The 20,609-nt window shown below is 32.0% G+C and overlaps 1 protein-coding gene across 4 annotated transcripts; it reads left to right on the forward strand.

Annotated features, from left to right (window-relative positions):
- The first annotated feature begins 8,425 nt into the window (after positions 1-8,425).
- LOC114382366 (DNA glycosylase/AP lyase ROS1-like) lies at positions 8,426-20,296 on the forward strand. Of its 4 annotated transcripts, none has more exons than XM_028341741.1 (21): positions 8,426-8,883; positions 9,000-9,582; positions 10,109-12,283; positions 12,372-12,749; positions 13,506-13,596; positions 13,679-15,014; positions 15,105-15,184; positions 15,385-15,469; positions 15,534-15,625; positions 15,695-15,763; positions 15,897-15,933; positions 16,014-16,096; positions 16,399-16,872; positions 17,127-17,163; positions 17,245-17,302; positions 17,467-17,609; positions 17,754-17,819; positions 17,915-18,029; positions 18,117-18,155; positions 18,784-18,851; positions 19,737-19,868. In XM_028341741.1, exons 2-20 carry the CDS (start codon positions 9,174-9,176, stop codon positions 18,834-18,836), a joined length of 5,820 nt encoding a protein of 1,939 aa, XP_028197542.1. In that variant the 5' UTR covers positions 8,426-8,883; positions 9,000-9,173; the 3' UTR covers positions 18,837-18,851; positions 19,737-19,868. The 4 variants fall into 4 exon arrangements, with proteins under 4 accessions (XP_028197542.1, XP_028197540.1, XP_028197539.1 ...); XM_028341739.1 differs by lacking the exon at positions 18,784-18,851 and having other exon boundaries at positions 8,427-8,883; positions 9,000-9,036; positions 9,151-9,582; positions 19,737-20,296; XM_028341738.1 differs by lacking the exon at positions 18,784-18,851 and having other exon boundaries at positions 8,427-8,883; positions 19,737-20,296.
- Positions 20,297-20,609: the final 313 nt, after the last annotated feature.

Here is a 20,609-nt window from a genome sequence, read left to right on the forward strand (position 1 = left end):
ACTAAATTAAAACTGTTATTTGGTATAATAATAATCAATTAAAAATGCTGTTTTATTTTATATGTTTTGATGGATGTAGATGAGATTGGGTTAAGTTCTTGAAGCCTTGTAAATAAGTTTAGTTGTAAAAAATAAAAAAGGTGTGTCTAGAGAGACAAGGGGTGCAAAGAGAAATCTCAAATTTTCTTAATTTTTTAACCGTCGGAACTCCTTCCCTCCTCATTTTCTTATCTTTTCCTTCTTTGTCTCCATCATTCATCATTTTCTTTATCCTTTCCAAGTCTTCTCTTCACCTTAGAGCTTGAAGATTTAGTTCCTATACTATTGGTTGGGTTGATTACTAGTTAGTAAGCTTATCACCTCCCCATCTTGCTCTCCTTGTTCAATTTTTTTTTTCCTATTCATGAAGCTTTTACATGAGTTTCATGAAAATTCCAAACCATGACATAAAAATTTCATTGATGGTTGTTTTGGATTTGATTTGTTGTTCTTTTATTTGGACCTATACAGAAATTGGAGAAAAGCTTTTCCCTTTGGCATAAAGTTTCATTCCTTATCCTTTCCTCTACGAAGCTAGAATCCTTGGAAACTGTATGAATTGCATGCTCTTTGAATGATAAAATACTTCCTTCTTATTTTCTTCCCCTTTTCCCCTTGTTGATCTTATTTCTTTGTGGTTTATTTTAGGGGTTAGAATCTTGAATCTTGACATTTGGGAATTTTCATAAATCTACATGGTTAATGAATTGTTTGTTGTTGGTTTGGTATTTAGAAGAAGCGGGGGTTGATTATGAACCATTTAAGATCTATTGAATAGCTTGGGTAGTCATCAATGATGCTGGAACAAGAAAAATTTGGAGGAATCACGATGCTAAAAAATTTGCAATAAATTGGCTAAGTGAAAGTATATGGCTAAGCCAAAATTCACGTATAAAGTTAATGTTATGAGTTCTAGGGAAAATTGGCTAAGCTAAAATTTGTAGCTATGTCATATTTTAGGCAGAATGGAAATATGTAGAAAATTGGCTAAGCCAAAATTCTTGCAAAGTGTTATTTATCTTTAATACTTTCTTGAGAGTTTTCAAACCAATTTTAAGAGCTTATAAGAAGTAAGGTTAGTTTTAATTTGTTATAAAATTCACCATTCAAGAGGATTTTGGTGAGGTGATAGTAAGGATTCATGGTGTTCAATGTCTTATGGTATTTGTATAACTTTTAGATAGGTTCTTAAGTGTGATCAAATATGAATAGTAAATTTATAACATGGTGAACCTGAGGTAGAGAAATTTATGAATGTTTATATGCATGTAGTGTGTTATGTTGTTGGTAGTAAGGATTCATGGTGTTCAATGTCTTATGGTACTTGTATAACTTTTAGATAGGTTCTTAAGTGTGATCAAATATGAATAGTAAATTTATAACATGGTGAGCTTGAGGTAGAGAAATTTATGAATGTTTATATGCATGTAGTGTGTTATGTTGTTGGTGGTACATGTCGATTCATACATGATGCATAAATGGTATAGCATATAGGTTGGTACGTAAGTTGAGGGTGTTAGGTGAACTCTCAACATAGTGTTGGGAGTTTACGTGGTGACTAATGGGAATGAGCCTATAGAATAGACGAGTGAGTGAATTCCTATAGATACAAGGTCTTGCAAACCTTGCATAGGTAAGCCAATACTCATACTTGCCTATATTTGAAAAAATCACACTTCCTCCACGAGATCAACTGCAGGTCATTCCTAAATGGTCAAGAAGTGAGACTATGTTAAGGGATGTATTTATATTGATTGCCAAAAGGTGAAAATCTTCGAGGAGTCAAGCCTGCATGGCATTTCATGGTCTAAGTGCATATGAAGTTAAAGTATAGTTTGATTATTTAATGAATGGTGTTGAAATTGTCTGGATTGTGATTGTTTTATTAGAATTCTATTTTGAGTTAATATAATTCTATCTTTATCTCTTCAAATGACTATGTTTTTTTTTATATAAGCTTACCCTTGCACTTTGTATGTTCTGTGTTGTGTTGTGTGATTGCGATGATCGTGTGATGGTTGGCACAGAGTAGATAACGATGCTAATGCAGGTTCTCAAGCCACTCGTGACTAAAGCAAATGTGGATTATGCGAGAGATGGGATAAGATCCCTCTTCTTGCTCTTTTTCTTATAGAATACTCATAGTGTAGGCCAGCTTACGACTTAATGATATATACTTATGTTTTGAGTGCTTGTTTTCTAACAGAGGATTCTTTTTGGTATTGTATATGCTTATATATGTATGTTCTGTAAAGCCATAAGACTTAATACCCTCGTGATACAATGATGTATATTAGGTTATGGATTGTATGCATAATGTGTTATACTATGTATTTCCATAGGACCTTTAATCTATTAGTATTTTAAATTGGTAACAAAGATGGGTCGCTACATAATCCAATTGGTGCATTCCTTTTTTAGCATTTTGGTTTGTAGTTGGGAACATGGTCTAGATATTGGAAATTTATGTGTTCTTTATTGTTCTTCAAAAATCTCAGATGTAATAGTTATGTATGGAAAAGGATGAGGGTGTTTTGGAAAAAAAATACTTGAAAAATATGTGGTTGACATATGATGAAACATAGTTAATATCGTTGAAGATATAAGAGGTTTCCCTGTAATGAGAACCCAAAAGTTAAGGGATTTTCTATATGATAAAAAAAGGAGAGACTACAAGTGTAATTTGAGTAAACTTGAAGGGGTGCTATTGTAATTTGCTACCACTACTCCTATTAATTAAGTTTTTTATACCTAGAATATAGGTTGTTTTTGGATTACTACCTAACATTCATTTTTTCAACCAAGTACCTGAAAAAAATTTCAATTTTATTTTACTATCTGTCATTAATCGTCTTCATTAAGTGATGATATGACAAATGGAGTGTCACATCATAATGTCTTGTCATAAACACCTCATTATCATGTCATCACCTTCAATAATGTGGCAATGATTGGACGTGATGACGTGACACTCGGTCTACCACATTACTTAATAGAAGGAGATTAACAACAAGTAATAAATTGAAACATAAAAAATTTTCAGGTAGGTATTTGATAAAAAAATAAATTTTTAGATAGTAATCTGAAAACAATCTATTTTTCAAGTATAAAAAACTTATTTAAATCATATATAATTGATGTTTTGTGGTCTATGATCAATGTACATATGTAACATGTTATGCATTGCCTTACTCTTCCTTCACTATTCTTTGGACCCAAAATATATATTTCATCATTTGATCTTGTTGGTTCTCTTTTAGCTTTATCTAGATATTAAATGTATGCATCTTAATTCTTTAATTTCACCTTTAATATTATCTTATTAATCTAGTTTAGTTGATTAAACATGATAAATTGATAGACGAGTTATTGTAAATTTCAAAATAGTGTTTTTTTATTCCTACCAATAAAAAATATATTATTAATTTAATGTATTTTTTATTTTGAATGAGAAATTATCTTAAAAAAATAAATAGGATAAATTTTTTTAAGTCTATATAAAAATAAATTACATATATGTTCATCAAGTTATTTTAATTAATTTTTAGTTTTTTGACAAGTTTACAAATATTTGATGAAATAAAAGTGTTTTGAGAAATAATTTTTTCTTATTGACTTATAAGATTTTCTTTTAAACATAACTTAAATTTACTATTACCATTTTTATTTTTATTTTAAATAAAATAATAAAATTTATCATTTTATCTAAAATTAAATTATTTATTTTGATAAAATTCCTCCTTATCATTTGTTAACTTAAAAATGTTTTTCAAATTGACTTAATTGAATTTTTTATCCATGGAAAATAGATTGTTTTCAAATTATTACCTAAAAATTCATTTTTTATCAAATAACTACTTATAAAATTTTAATGTTTTAACTTACTACCTGACAAAATAGAGTGTTTATCACATTATCGCCTTCAATCATTAACACATTATTACTATGTCATTGAAGGAGATAACATGACAATGAGAGAGTGTCGGTTACAAATGACAACTTAACACACTTAACGTAAGACAGTTAATGGCAGGTAGTAAAATAAAATTGAATTTTTTTTCCAGATAATTAGTTAAAAAAATGTTAAATATTAATCTAAAAACGACCTATATTTTAGATATGAAAAAAGTTAATTAAATTATCTTTCAAATCATTTTAAATATGAAAAAGTTAATTAAATTATCTTTGAAATCATGTATGTGATAATAAGATAGTCTTGCGATCTTGATATTCAAACTAATAATAAGATACGTTTTGCCATCTTGATATTAGAACTCAATTTCTTTATACTTAATACTTGTTTGGTGGGCAAAAGGGAAGATACGATAAAATATCCAAAATAGCTAGGTAAAATAATATAAGAACACAACGTTATATTATCAATATTTTATAAGCACTTAGATATATAATATCAAAATATGATAATATAATTCCGTTTACCAAGTGATAATATACTAATTCTTAACTTAGTTAACTCCACTTTAAAAAAAATTATAGCTATAAAATTTCATTAATTTTTAACCATTGATTTGAAAGTTTGCAATAAATAGTCCAATTATACAATTAAATATTTCATCAATCAACTTTTTTACAAGATTACAAATGTAAACATTCTTAATTTAATTTATCTAAAACTTTAAATGCTTGATAATTAAGATAATATCATGATCACATAATTTAACGGTTGAAATTTCAAATTTATAATTTATAAAATATTATTAAAGAGAATAAATGTAAAATAAAAACTTACTCCTAAAGTAAATTTATCAATCCCATATATAAATAGATAGGTATTAGTATGTTTGCCCCTGTAATGTACCAGTCAAATTTAATATGTAAATATCAGTTTTGAAGTCATCAATATGTAAAAATTGAAATTCAACTTAAAACTAAAGATATTAAAAATGATAGATTAAAATTTTAAGTTAAATAATTCAATTACTATTAAAAGTGTAAGAGAATATATCTGTAAAAAGCTTATTTGAATTTTGAAGATAATATATATATATATATATATATATATATATATTTAAAATTGATTTTTATATTCAGTTACACTTAAACTGTTCAATAGTGCAAAAAAAAAAAAAAACATACTAGGTGCATGTTAAAAGAGTCAAAATTCACATCTCTCTCATATGAAAGTGAATATATTAGAGTGAAACAATGAGAGCAAATAAACTTATACGTTTATATAGAAGGAAATATTTTATAAAAAAAATTAATGACATTATAAATTACTATAATATAGTTTAAATTTATTAAATTTAATTTTAAAAAATAAATAAATATAATTTCACAAATAAAACTCAACTCCAAATTTCCGTTTATAGAAAATACACATATTCCTAAAATATTTTAATTTCTTGAGATAAAATCCAATTCTCTAAAATATATTATTGCCTAATATTATAACAGCCACACTTTTTTATCTATAAAATATTATTGCAAGAAGGAATTATTTGGTTGATTCGCTATCTAATTTACAATAATAAAATAAAAAATCTTACATGAACCGAACATTTTATTAATCCCTTCAAGACACGCTCACTCCATTATTTGATGATCTCGAAAAATTATTTTTAAATATTATACAATAAATTCAATCATTTCAATAAATAAGAATTAAATATGACTAGATAGTCCATTAATAGCGTAAAAAAATATAGTTAATTGATCATGAAAAAGAATGTAATTTAATTGGTTGAATAACAATTTATAAATTATTATAAACTCTTGATATTTTGATTGTCATGAAGCAAAAAAATTTGTAATGTAATCTTCAACATTCATCCTTTTATTAAATATAAATTTTAAATTAAGTTCATACAATTATTATTTTTAAATTAATTAGCGCATAAATAGTTTTAATAAGAATTATATTACTTTGAAATCCAGATTCCATTTTTTAAGACTGGTTTTTCAAAATAAATTTTTTTCTGATTTTTCTTGATTTTAAATGAGATTGGTAACTTCTTCATTGTCTTATCGATATCAAATTTTATTTCATCTCACCAAAAAAAAAAATCAAATTTTATTTCATCCCTCATCGCGATGTCTTCCAATCACGTTGTAAGAGTTTGACAATTTCATTGATAACATTGAAGACAATTGAAGAGTTAATCCTATAATAGTTAATCGCACTTTGCTTGTTTATAAATTTTCTTTATTCATGTTTCCCCTTTATGGCTTTTTTTCTCTGCGAGTATGTTAATTTCTTGTTTTGCTAATGTCTTATTATTGTTTGTACCAGAAAAATGTCTTATTAATATTTATTATAACAAGCAAAAAATTGCTTGATCACTTTAGTAATAATTGCTTGGCCACTGCATTACAGGAACCAAAGTAAAATTAAGTCATTTTATTAAATGGATTATGGACATTTAATTGTGTTTAATTTTATTTATAATTTTTTAAATTATTTTGTAAAATATTTTTAAAAACTATTTCTTAAAAAAAAGAAATATTTATTAAGTGCTATGTTTAAAATATATTTATTTTCTTGTTTACATATGTTTTTGTTTCAAAAATTAAGAAAAAAAAGCAGAAATGTTTCAGTTTTATTTGAAAAATAGATTTTTCAAACAGAACTTTTTAGTTTGCTTTTAATTTGTGAAAACTCAATGCAATATTTTAAATATAACTTTTGAAAGAGTGTAGATCCTCTAAAGTAAAATGATACAGGATTTGATAAAGTAACAAAGATATTGGTCAATATAAGACTTGTACAATAGACCTAAATCCATTTTATTTTATTTTCCTTTATTATTTGGGATTATTGACTTCCTGTTATAAGGCGTGTACTGATTTCGGATGCCATAGTTAGTCTTTTCCTGTTGTTTTATTTCTAAAGCATACAAAATACACTTATTTTTATGAAATTTGCGCATGTTTTTATCACTTACAAAAAAAAAAATCTTTTATTATTTATATGCACGTACATTGAACGGTCTTTTTCAATATTATTTCCAAATAGAGCATATTATTATTATCTGTGCTAAATAAGAACTCGAGGTGAATGGCACCTCAACAATGAGATTCTTTTTTTTTTTTTTCGGTTATGGAATACCAACGTGTAAACTGAAAAAGAGAAAAAAAATATAATTATAAGTATTATATAAAAAGAGTTCAAATTGCATGGATTCAATTTATTATTTATAAGAATTAATTCAATTGTAAAAAAAATTAAAATATATTACAAGAACAAGAGATAAAAAAAATAACAGATAAAAAGAAAAAAATAATTGTAAGTTACTTGTTGCTGAAAACATGTTATCCGCTAGATATTGTAGAAAATTGAGAATTTTAATTTGTTTAAATCCAAATAATATAAATAATATGCATAGAAAGACAATATTTTATAATCAAAATAAAGTCTAAAATTGTTTCCCACTTTTGGCTAAAAAGAAAAAATATTTTGAAACTGATGAATTTTAAAATTTTTTATAAATATTTTTATTAATCAATAATAACACTAATTTTAAATTTCTTATATAAATATGAATTTACTCAATTTACTTAAGTTCTATTGTACAAGTTTTATATTGATCAACAGTTTGGTTACTTTACCAAATATTATACCATTCTAATTTAAAGGATCTCCACTTACTTTTGGAAGCACAACCAAACTTGTAAAATACTTCATCCATCTTATAATAATTGCACTGTTAGAAGAAAAAATTGTTTTAAATAATTTTTATTTTTGTATTTAATGTAATATTAATTATTTTTTTATCTATACCTCTTATTATATTAATAATATGAACAATAAATATTAAAAATAAATTAATAATAATAAGGTTAATTTTATAAAATTATTATTCTCTTTCATCATTTATTAGTTTTATTTGTATGAAACAACATGATAATTATAATAGAATAGATAGAATGTTTTTTTATGTGATGGTGGAAAAAAACACATTTCAAAATAAATAACACATATTATTTATGAAAAACATAAAGAAACACAAAATAAAAATTTAATGTATGTGTATTTTATAAAATCTTTAAATTCATGGTCATAAATAACAATTTAAAACACTATTCAAAAGTTTAATAAAAACAATTGATTTACATTTTTCAGAATAGTGTATAAAAATTAAATTCTAAAATAAATTATATACACACATTACGAATAAAAATATTATTTTTTTTGCATCTTTTTGTATAATTTGTTAGTTAATAACAACTTTTATATGAATTTTTGAGACGTGACAGTGCATAAAAATTAAATTCTAAAAATCGCATGCATGCATATACGTATGCATGCATTACGTGTGAAAAATGTGTGAATAATATTATTCTTTTTTTATTTCGTTCTCATGAGATTACAATTTTCAGTCAGCAATGACTTAAATATGAAAGATAAAATGAAAGTACATTTAATCAATGCGTACTTTAAATGTTTGATTTCTTCAACCTAGATAATGCAACACAGAAATGAAATTAACCTAGCTCTGGATGCACATCATCCAGCCAGATAAAATTTTGTGTTTCTTCTCTTACTCACTTCCCGTGAGACACTTACAACTTAGTACTTAGCCCCCACACACTTTGAGATATCTAGATCTCCAGCATCTCTATGTAACCACCTTCCCCATGAATCTCTCCTATATTTTAGTTTTAATTTTGGTTTTGGTTTGCTGCATGGAAGAAATTATGGTCACGCCGAGCAGGAAGCGGAGTTTCCAAAGAGAACAATAATCAACCAGTGTTTTGCTTCTGCTTGCTGCTTTCCATTCTACCAGTTTTTGTTTTTTGTTTTTATTATTAATTGATCAATTGAGCATAAACAAATTCTTCGATCCCCTTGACAGTTACTGAGTTGTTACATGCTTCATCTAGGTAGTTACAAACCCACCTTTGTCAATGTTGTTTTATTGCATTAACTGGAACTGTATCTCTGATTCTGTTCTTCAATTTCTGATATTTATTCATTTATTTCTCATTTATTACATTAGGTTCAACTGTGAAGATGCTCCTTCCAGCGAGGAAAAGGTCGAAATTGAACAAAGTTGTGACCTTTATCAGGAAATTGGTCTTCTGAGACCACCCTGAAATAGTCCCAGTCAACAATTTTGATTATTTTCCCTATTTCTTTGCCTTTTTCAGTGAGGATTGGAGTGGGAGAGTGAATGGAGGTTGGGGAAATGGACAGAAAGGAGCCACAAGTTGAGGTTCCTTGGAGCCCCGGCACCCCTATTAAGGCCGTTCCTATGAAACCAATGCCGATCTGCTCGCCTGGGGAGAGAAATCAAATGGGTCATCATGCAAATGGAGCAGTTGCATGTGATGAATTTTCACACGGCCAAGACAAAATTGGTGGGTTAGGTGATGGGTCAAATGTTGCCACTGACGGTGGCAAAACTTGTGAACCGACAGATTCGGATGCTGTTTCCAACTATAGCAAACTTGGGTTTTGTGAACAATTGTTTGCGGTTGAGGCTGAATCGAGGAACTCTAGTGTGACACAAGGGAATAATGATGGATTGAAGAATCCTTTTGTTCCTTCATTCATCCTTGACAATGTCCAAGACCCTCAGGGTAAGTTCTATGTTTTGTCCTTGCAACTCTTGGTAAGTGACATTTTATTAAATATTCCCCTCCACATCTCACTGGAATTCTGAGCACAAGCAACGACAGTATCAAGGTAAATTAAGAATTTACACAGAACACTGATGATGAATAAATAAAAAATAGAGGTAGCAACAGCTAGAGGATACCCGATATAAATTTGAATGATATTAGGCATAATATATATTTCCATTATCATCCATTTTGTATTGAAATGAGGACAATCTGAATGGGAAGTCAGTTTTTAACTTATAGAATTACATTCAAAGAACTAGTTTGTGACTAAAATGATTTATTCGCATTTTGCTTGCATTTTTCTCCTTGAAAATTATCAACCTTGAGACCATGTTGCTCTATAGCATTCATAAAACCTTTTGCGCCTCAAGCACAATATCCACCATTTTCTTATCAATAAGCTTCTGCTTTAATTTCCAGACTTGGTCTATCTAGGATCATATTGCTCTTACACTTGTTTGCATATTCTCTTTTGACACAGAATCATACATTGCTTGCTGTAGCATGAAAACTTCACAGGATACCCTATTTACACTTGACAATGCCAACAAAGAAGGCATAAAAATAGCATCAATGCAAGTCAATATGGAAGAAAAGGATCCAGGAGGGGAAGAGAGAAATGCCCCTGCCAATAAGCTTGACAATAATGTACCGCCAAACAGCAAAGAACTCTGTGACCCTGCAATGGAATTTGCTGCTGTTTCTTCACCATTGAAAGAGAATCACAACCCAGATAAGGGAAGCAGTCATGATACTGATCTTAATAAAACACCACAACAAAAACCAAGGAGAAGAAAGCACCGTCCCAAGGTCATCAAAGAAGGCAAACCCAAAAGAACTCGGAAGCCTGCTACCCCAAAGCCTGTTCAACCAAAAGAAAACACACCTGTCAAGAGGAAGTATGTGAGAAAGAATACAGTGAACAAGACTTCTACTCCTCCTACCGAAGAGGCTAGGGAATTGAGTAAAGAAATGTCTCGTAAAAGGTCCTTAAATTTCGACATAGGAACAACAGATGAAAGTTCTGCTGCCATAGATAATACAACTGCACTATTGGGAAAAGAAAATGGTATTCTCGTTCAAGAAACAAATGTAGGTTCTGCATTTGATCTAAACACGTCCATGAAGCAGGCATCAAACAGTTACATGTCACTACCAGAAGACAAACAAGCCCTTAATACATCTCCTTCGAGAAGAAAAAGCTCAGGGACAAAGCCAGAGGAAAACACGCCTCCCAAGAGGAAGTATGTGAGAAGGAAAGGAGTGAACAAGACTTCTGCTCCTCCAATAGAAGTTCCTGGAAATTTGACTAAAGAAACAATGTCTGCATCTGCCCAAACATCATGCACAGAGTCCATATTTGATGAAAGAGCAAGAGATCAAAGTTATACAGTCAAAGAGAATCCAACTGGGCATCCAGGCAGTGAAATTGGTGTACTCATGAAGGAAATGAATGTGGGCCTTGCCTATGATTTAAACACTTCCAGGAAGCAGGCATTAAATGATGACGCGACATTACCTAAGGACACACAAGCCCCAAGTTCATCTTCAAAAATCAATCTCCCTGGGACAAAGAGAAAAGAAAACCTGACTGGCAAGAGGAAGAATGCGGGGAAAAAAGGATCAAATCCGTCTCCTATTCCTCCAACAGAAATTACAGAATTGACTGAAGCAAGGATGCTTGAATCTAACATGTCATGGAGAAGATCCTTAAATTTGGATATGGGAAATGTAGGCAGAGAAAATTTGGATTTGCACACAGGGAAGGAAAATCTGGTGTTAGAGGAAAGAATAGTAGGTCCCACCTATAAAGACACTTGGTTGAAAGAGGCAGTAAATATTTGCATGTCATTACCTGAGGAAACACGACGCCCAAGTACATCTATTTCAAAATGCACTTCTGCTGGGTCAAAGCTGAATGCCAACTCTGTAGAGAAGAAAAACAAAAAAGGCCGGGCAACTGCTCGGGGTGGAAACATCAGTAATAGTCAAAGTTCATCAATAAGGTCACAAATGGTTGGTTCAAAGAGAAAACATTCTGGCACCTTTAATCGTGCAGATGACAGCAGCATGAATCTGATTGGAGTGCAATATAATGGACTGCCCTCATACCAAACTAGCATTTGCCTTCAGTTTCCAAAAATACAGAAGAAAAGAACTGAAACGGGGAATGCAACAAAAGAAGTCCAACAGACATGCCCTCAGGAAGATGCTCTAGGACATCCATATGCATCAAGCTCCAGCTGCTGGACTTATGGTTCTGGATATAATACAGCTAGAGTCCCAGCCACAAGTGGATCGACAGAAAAATTAAAAATTGATAATACTCAAACATTCAATGAGTTCGTCTTGTCTTTGAAAAGGCTGGCAGAAAGATCTCAAACCTCTACTTGTGATCATGGTTCTCTAACCAGAATTAGAAACTGTGATACTGAACCAAATTATACTGCAAAACAAGTAGGCGTCTCTGGCAGAGAAACATTTGGGGATGCAATTGGTGCTTTAGTTGCAGAGACATGTACACCACCCACAAAAAAGAAGCGGAATAGAAAGAAAAGTGTTCCTTCCAGTTCAGCACATTCTACCACAAATGAGATGCTACAGAACCATAATTTTACATTGGAAAATTACCCTCTGCCAATGGGGAAGCCATCAGGTATTTGAGAATCCTTATTTTTGTGTCAGCAACATTATATAAATCTCAAAGGACAAATAATTCCACCATGAATTTTTTTGCATTGCAGACATTGTTCCTGAAGTACTATGGAACACCATGAACAATATTGATGCATTAACATTGCAATTTAGACAACTAAACTTAAACACAGAAGTCAGAGACCTTGCATTTCATGAGCAGAATGCACTTGTCCCTTATAAACAGCAAAACAGCCTTATCCATGGAGATGGGGTCATCGTTCCCTTTCACATTAAGAAACAGCATCTACGACCAAAGGTCGACCTTGATGATGAGACTGATAGAGTGTGGAAGCTTTTGCTGTTAGATATAAACAGTCATGGGATTGATGGAACAGATGAAGATAAGGCAAAGTGGTGGGAAGAAGAACGAAATGTGTTTCGAGGACGAGCCGACTCTTTTATTGCACGAATGCATCTTGTACAAGGTATCATGTTTGACATTATTCACCTTTGACACACACCTCTATCTGGGCACCAACTTATATGTGATCAATGAAGTGGAAGAAATAAGAAAAGGAAAGATGCAAGACAAAACTACACTTTAAAAGCATATCATATGTTATGTCTGCCTACTTCCCATATATATTGAACCAAAAAGTTCATGGTAAACCCCACCCACCAATAACTAAAAAAAAAAAGAAAAAAGGTCCCCTAGACCACCACAACATGAATTATGAAATTATTTGTACAACCTAGGTCAGTGATAATATCACAAGAACAATGCAAGGGTCACTCTCGGTGTTTAAAAAATTTAGTACCTCCACTTTGGCGGTCATCTATTAGGGGGTTTTCTTGAAATTGATTGAAGGCAAGACAGATATAATAGCATCCTATATCTCATCCATCACGGCATCACGCATAAATTTCAGCATCTCTTATAAGCAATAAATCATCGTGGTATTTAAAGATAAGTAGCATAAATATTTTTTCAGGTGTAGTGTACATAAACCTCAATGACCCAATCTAATTTGACTAAAACACATGTAGCACTTACTAAAATATTATAATGAAACCACGTCATCAGGATATTGTTACAGCTTAGAAGAGAATAAAATAATTGCAATTTTATCTTGAAAAAAAAAACAATGTGCAGAAAATCTACTCCATGAACAATCAAAAACTTCAGACAATAAGAGCTTCTTACATTGAGTTCATATATCAATATAAATCATATTCAACAGGAGACAGACGATTTTCTCGATGGAAAGGATCAGTTGTGGATTCAGTGGTTGGAGTTTTCCTCACCCAAAATGTCACTGACCATCTTTCCAGGTATAAACTTTACAAGATTAATTTTGGCAAATTTATAACTTAATGGCATGCCACAGCAACATTTTCTATTCTATGTTGACAGCTCTGCATTCATGTCCCTTGCTGCTCGATTTCCCAAAATTTCAAGCAGCATGTGCAAAACACACCATGCAGAAGACACAAGACTGGTAGTCAACAAACCACAAGTGCATATAGTGGAACCGGAAGAGAGCACTGAATGGGATGTAAAATTATTGAATCAATCTGTTTATGACCAGCCTTCTCCAACAATAGATATAGTTGAGCATTCTCGAGAAAAAGAAGCCTTCAACAGCAATGAATCCTGTGGAACTACCAGCAGTGTAATTAGCTTAACAGATGAATCAAACTCCAGATTGTCAGAATTACCTCAAAAGAATATTAAGGAACACTGTAGTCCAATGAGAAGTGGACTACTTAGTGCTTCAATTGAGGAAGGAGAAGAAAAATCATGTTACGATGGTGATAGGAAAGAGTTAAATGACATAGTTTCATCCCAAGGCTCTGTTATTTCATCTCAAATATCTGGAGATTTTTCAAATGATCAAAATCCTGAGAAAATAGGATCATGCTCAGATAGCAACTCAGAAGTAGAAGTTTTGTCCAGCACAGCAAAGTACAACCATTTTGGTAGCAACACTTCCTTCAGTAAACTCCTCGAAATGGTTAGTTCAACCAAGTTTTATGCAGATAACAGTCAAAAAAGCGAATCAATTGAGAACTTAAGAGATGCATATGATCAACATATACACAGGCAGCATAACAACACAATAGAAAGCTTGAAAAAATCAAGTGCTACTCAGGGCTCTGCAGAAGCATCCATCATCCTATCTGATGAATATACTTTGAAACTCGCCCCCAACTTAGGAATGCTTGATGTTAACTGCTTTGATCCTTTCAAAACAGAAGCATCAACAAGTGACTTCTTAAAAAAAAAGGATGAAAATAGCATGAACAGATCTAGTCTTCAAACAACAGAACCTGGAGGCCAAGTTGCAACTACCCATTCTCAAAGTATTGTATCTCAAGTCCATCCTCAGGAACAAAGCAATCACCAGCAGCAAAGTTTTTTCAACATTTCTGGACAAACTCAAGATCTTATGCAGAAAGGAAGGGGGTCAGATCTTGGTGAGCAAAAAAATGCCATGAGGAATGGAACCAATGAGATAAGTTCTGCCCCAATAAAATTTAAGAGCAAGGAACAAGAAAAAGAGAAAAAGGATGATTTTGACTGGGATAGTTTAAGAATTGAAGCACAGGCTAAGGCTGGGAAAAGAGAAAAGACAGATAACACCATGGATTCTTTGGACTGGGATGCTGTGAGATGTGCAGATGTCAGTGAAATCGCTGAGACCATCAAAGAACGGGGCATGAACAACAGGCTTGCAGATCGTATTAAGGTACAACCAAATTCCATGAAATATTTCTTATAACTTTCTGGAGACAGACAGCCTATGAATGCAACTTATATTTTACATGATACACTGCAGAATTTCTTAAATCGATTGGTTGAAGAACATGGAAGCATTGACCTTGAATGGCTTAGAGACGTTCCACCTGACAAAGCAAAGTAAGTCCAGTGGTTAATTAAACTACTTAATGAAGTACTATTTCTCATAGGCACAATAATGTGAGCATTTCTTGACTCTGATTGGAGAAACCAGCATCCAGAACTCTCTCAATTCATTCACTAGTAACAAACTCACAAGTGAAGAGACCTATTTCAAGTAGGCAATATATTCATAATAAAAATTGATTTCGTGCATACAGAGAATACTTGCTCAGCATAAGAGGATTGGGACTAAAAAGTGTGGAATGTGTGCGGCTTTTAACACTGCACCATCTTGCCTTCCCGGTAAGTTGAAAGAAGCAATTACAGCAATATGGAATAAATCTGATAAATTGTTGACATATAACAGGTAGACACAAATGTCGGACGTATAGCAGTACGACTGGGATGGGTCCCTCTACAGCCACTGCCTGAGTCACTGCAGTTGCATCTCCTAGAATTGTGAGTACATAAATGATATGAGGCATTAGTTCTGTTGATATGAAGAACTAATATCATTGTCTTATGCAGGTACCCAGTGTTGGAGTCAATACAAAAATATCTCTGGCCTCGACTATGCAAGCTAGATCAGGAAACACTGTAAAGATTTTCTTTTCAATTTACTTGGCAAAATAAAAAATAAAATACAAATAAATTCTTTGTTTCTGCAAGTTTAGCAAAGGTTTGGATATTAATTCTTGGTTTTTGCTTCTTTTTTATGTTAATATTGCAGATATGAGCTACATTACCAGATGATTACATTTGGAAAGGTAAATTACAATTTCTAAAGAGACTGACCTTACTTAACTAAAACCCGTTATGATTGGGACAAAAACTACAATGAATGCAGGTCTTCTGTACAAAAAGCAAACCAAATTGTAATGCATGCCCAATGAGAGGAGAATGTAGACACTTCGCTAGTGCATTTGCAAGGTATGTATATTAAAATTCTTTGCAAAATATAGAACTCTAGAAGGCACTGAAAGCATTATAGTTGGGCAATAGGTGACGAACTTGACGGACAAAATACTAGGTTCATATATCCAGAAATATAATACTCGCTACCTTAGTGTACTGACAGTACTATTGCATTCTATCCTTATCACGATTGTTTAATTAAGAAATGTTTACTTAAGTGACAACTGAAAATGATCTCAATACCACACTGAACCAAATAATATGCATGTATTGCAAGTTATGATAGATCAATTACAAATAAACAATATTGTATGCAGTGCAAGGCTTGCACTGCCTGGACCAGAGCAGAAGAGTATAGTTAGCACAACTGGAAATAGTGTGATTGACCAGAACCCATCTGAAATCATCAGTCAGTTGCACTTGCCTCCCCCTGAGAGCACGGCCCAAGCAGATGATATTCAACTAACAGAAGTGAGCAGACAGTTGGAATCAAAATCTGAAATAAATATTTGCCAACCTATCATTGAAGAGCCCACAACTCCAGAGCCAGAATGCTTGCAAGTATCACAAACTGATATAGAGGATGCTTTCTATGAGGATTTATGTGAAATTCCAACCATCAATCTTAACATAGAAGAGTTCACTATGAATTTACAAAATTACATGCAAGAAAAAATGGAACTTCAAGAAGCTGAAATGTCAAAGGCATTGGTTGCTTTGAATCCAGAAGCTGCTTCCATTCCTATGCCCAAGCTAAAGAATGTGAGCCGATTACGAACAGAGCATTGTGTGTAAGTAAATAACTAACTCATCTCCTACTACATGACATTGAGTGCACTATCAAGATTTCATAATAATTACCACAAATGCAAGACCAGCAATCAGTAATTACATGTCCAGAATTATAAATACAGCAATATTCAATGATGAGTGTAAAAGAATCTTGCATGTAATAAATCCTGAGTTTAGGCAGATATCACAACCACCATGCTACGGTAGGCAAAATTTCTAACAAATTGTGCTGATTGTGTTTACTTTTATACAGTTATGAACTCCCAGATACGCATCCTCTTCTCCAAGGGGTTAGTAATTGCTGCATCTATTAATCAAAGCTATGTTTCACCCTGTATGTCCATCTTTTATTAACTATTTGTGCATTACAGTGGGACACACGAGAGCCTGATGATCCAGGCAAATATCTTCTTGCTATATGGACTCCAGGTAGACAAAAATAGCAATTTCACTACCTTGTCTCCTACTAGATGAATTTAAATATGCTGCTAGTCTTTGCCTGCTCCATGCAGCAGCACAATAAGTTGGGAAATGTTTTCTTTCAGCTTTCTGGTGTTTCCTAACTCATTTTAACGAATAAATTATTGCATTAGGTGAGACAGCAAATTCTATACAGCCACCAGAAAGCAAATGCAGCTCTCAAGAAGAATGTGGCCAACTCTGTAATGAGAATGAATGTTTCTCGTGCAACAGTTTCCGTGAAGCAAATTCTCAGATAGTTAGAGGGACACTCCTGGTCTGAATGCTTATCAAAATCATTGTTTTAACCATATGTAGCTTACTAATTCTTATACATTATGGGAACAGGGGAGGGAATACATCTCCATAGAAATTCAAGCATTATAATAGACTGACTTGAATTTATGATAAATATGAGCAGATACCATGTCGAACAGCTACACGGGGGAGCTTTCCACTGAATGGCACCTATTTCCAAGTCAATGAGGTAAAATAATGTGAAATTCTGACTGCTAAATCTCTTTTCCTCTTATACTTGTTTATTGAAATTTAAGCAGTACCAACCTGTATCATTTGAACCAGGTATTTGCTGACCATGACTCAAGTCTCAACCCAATTAGTGTGCCTCGAAGTTGGATCTGGAACCTCAACAGGCGAACAGTATATTTTGGAACCTCCGTAACAACAATATTTAAAGGTAAAGACTTGAGAATTCATTGTAATGGTAAGATATAAATTACTGTGCATTAACAATGAACTTGAATATATGAATTTTGTCAATCAGGTTTAACAACACAAGAAATTCAACAATGCTTTTGGAGAGGTAAGATTTAATTCACAGAATGTAATACTGTTTTGTTAATTGAATATCCTACTTTAGCCAGTTTTTATTGAGACATACTACAGGATCGAATAAATAAACGCACTTCTAGCACCTTATTTGTTAAAACACTATGAATGCCATCATGCGACCATAATATGCCACCTCACATGATCTATAGGTTTTAGGTTAATTGTGCAAGCATTTTAAGCATTATATATGCACATGCTTCTATAATTTGTAAGTTCTAGGAAAACTTGCTTCGTTGACTTAAGTTAACAACAGTGCTAACAAGATCAAAGATAACTAGCAAACCAACCAAAAACACAACTTGCTTTCATAAGCAAAGAGAAAGATATGAACTAACCTACTTAGTAGAGTAAATTGTTGGTGTATCAACTTGTTTATTGTCTTCATCTCATCCAGAAGCATTTTGTGACTAATGAAATCTAATTGACAACTTGCACTATTTACCAATGTACTTCTGGTATCAAAACTCCTCAAACTGTAACTGAAACCCTTAATAGCAATTCCCTTGTGCCATCGCTGTCCATTCTATACCCACTTCATCGAATAATTCTAGAAACCTTGTTTCCTTACTTTGTCAGTCATTTCATATTTTCATTGTCAGGCTTCTATGATCCATATTATCTTCTCCTAGTGGAAGATTCATGCGCACTCTAGCATGCATACTCGGAGGTATTCGAATACTTTCAATGTGTGTTTACCTTTTCATAGATTTTTGAAAACTCTCGGTCATCTAATGTCCATACCCTTCTGTGTATGACACTATATTGGCTCCTTGCTTTTCTGACCTTAAACTGCATCGTGAACACTTCTATATAAATACGAAATAGTACTTTGGAATACAAATTACGAGCTGCATCGTTGTACTAAACAATTTTTTAGCTCTAGCTTCCTTGCTGGTTTTTTATTATTATCATTTATCACTAATATACTAGTGCAATGTACATGCTAATATAACTTATATACTAACACTGGTAAATAATGCAATGTACATACTAATATACAAGTAATGATAATAAATATTTTTTAATATATAAGTTATACTATAATTAAAATTCATAAAAAATAGATATTTTAAATCTCTGAATTATATTTTAGATTTGTAGTGAATAATTTAAATTTTAATGTTATTTTTAATTTTTAACAATTTCTTTTCAAAAAATTATTAAATTCTAATTTAGAGATATAGATAAAAGATAAGTAGATATAGAATAACTAAACAAATAAAGATAAAGACAAGTAGTTTGAGATGGTTGACATTTTTTTCCAACTACTTGCAAGATAATATGTGAAATGTACATCTGAAAAGGAAAAGGAGAGGGAATATATGAATGTCCAATTGAGAAAGTAAAGTGAAAGCATCACTATTCAAATTGTGTATTCTAATTCTAATATAAAATGTAGGAGTGTATTACTATTTATTTGAAAAGGAAAGGAAATAAATTACCATAAACCATTCTACCCGAATTGGGGGGAGCCATGCCATAGCTGAATAGAAAAGCAGGTATGCAAATAACATCACCTGTCTAAATAAATGAATAAAAAAATGTTTTGCAGGGTATGTCTGTGTGCGGGGGTTTGACAGGGAAGCACGAGCACCCCGTCCTCTGATGGCTAGACTACATTTCCCAGCTAGCAAGTTGGCCAAGACAAAAGAGAGGACAAAAAAGGAGTCGAGTTCAACGGCAAAATCACGGGGATCGAAACCAAATCCAGAACAGCCGGAATTGATTGCCAACAGTAGCAACCTTCTACAGACGGGAAGAGACTGAAGACAAATCAGCATTTTTCATCCCATGCTGTGTTGCCCAGTTGCATGTATAAAATGACAAAGTCATTTTTTAATTTAACTTTGAGTTCTTTTTATCATGCTCAGAGACTGAGCAGTTTTCCAGATTAGGACCCAACAATAATAATGTACTATTGGTAGCACTTAGGCTTTAGTTTCTTGTTTCCAAAAGGAAAATTATGTGAAGGGGAGTGTGAGCCATGTAATGCCACATGAGAGGAATTGGGGCTACTTGCATAACAGCAAAGTACTTTTTCCCCCAACTCCTACAGAGATACACTTGGAATATTTTAGATTTAAATACCATGCCCCCCTCACTTCACCTTCACTACTTGCATATTTAATCTGATTTTTACTTTTGAGTTCCATCATCATGATATATAATAACAACGATAAAGTTTTATCTCACTAAGTGATATTTGCATGGTACCAACATCGATTGTAATGATCCAATGATCCAATAAACGGTTCATTGGATAGAGATAAATAAAGAATGCACCCCCCAAGAAACATATAAGAAGCTCGAGAAAATAAAAAATTATAATGTATAAATCAAACTTTAGATAAATTAGGCTTCATCATCATGATGATTTAAAATTTTAAACAGTATAACAAGAAGTAAAATGGAATACTGTCCTCTC

The sequence above is a fragment of the Glycine soja genome, chromosome 13, assembly GCF_004193775.1.
Source record: "Glycine soja cultivar W05 chromosome 13, ASM419377v2, whole genome shotgun sequence".
Classification (NCBI taxonomy): domain Eukaryota; kingdom Viridiplantae; phylum Streptophyta; class Magnoliopsida; order Fabales; family Fabaceae; genus Glycine; species Glycine soja.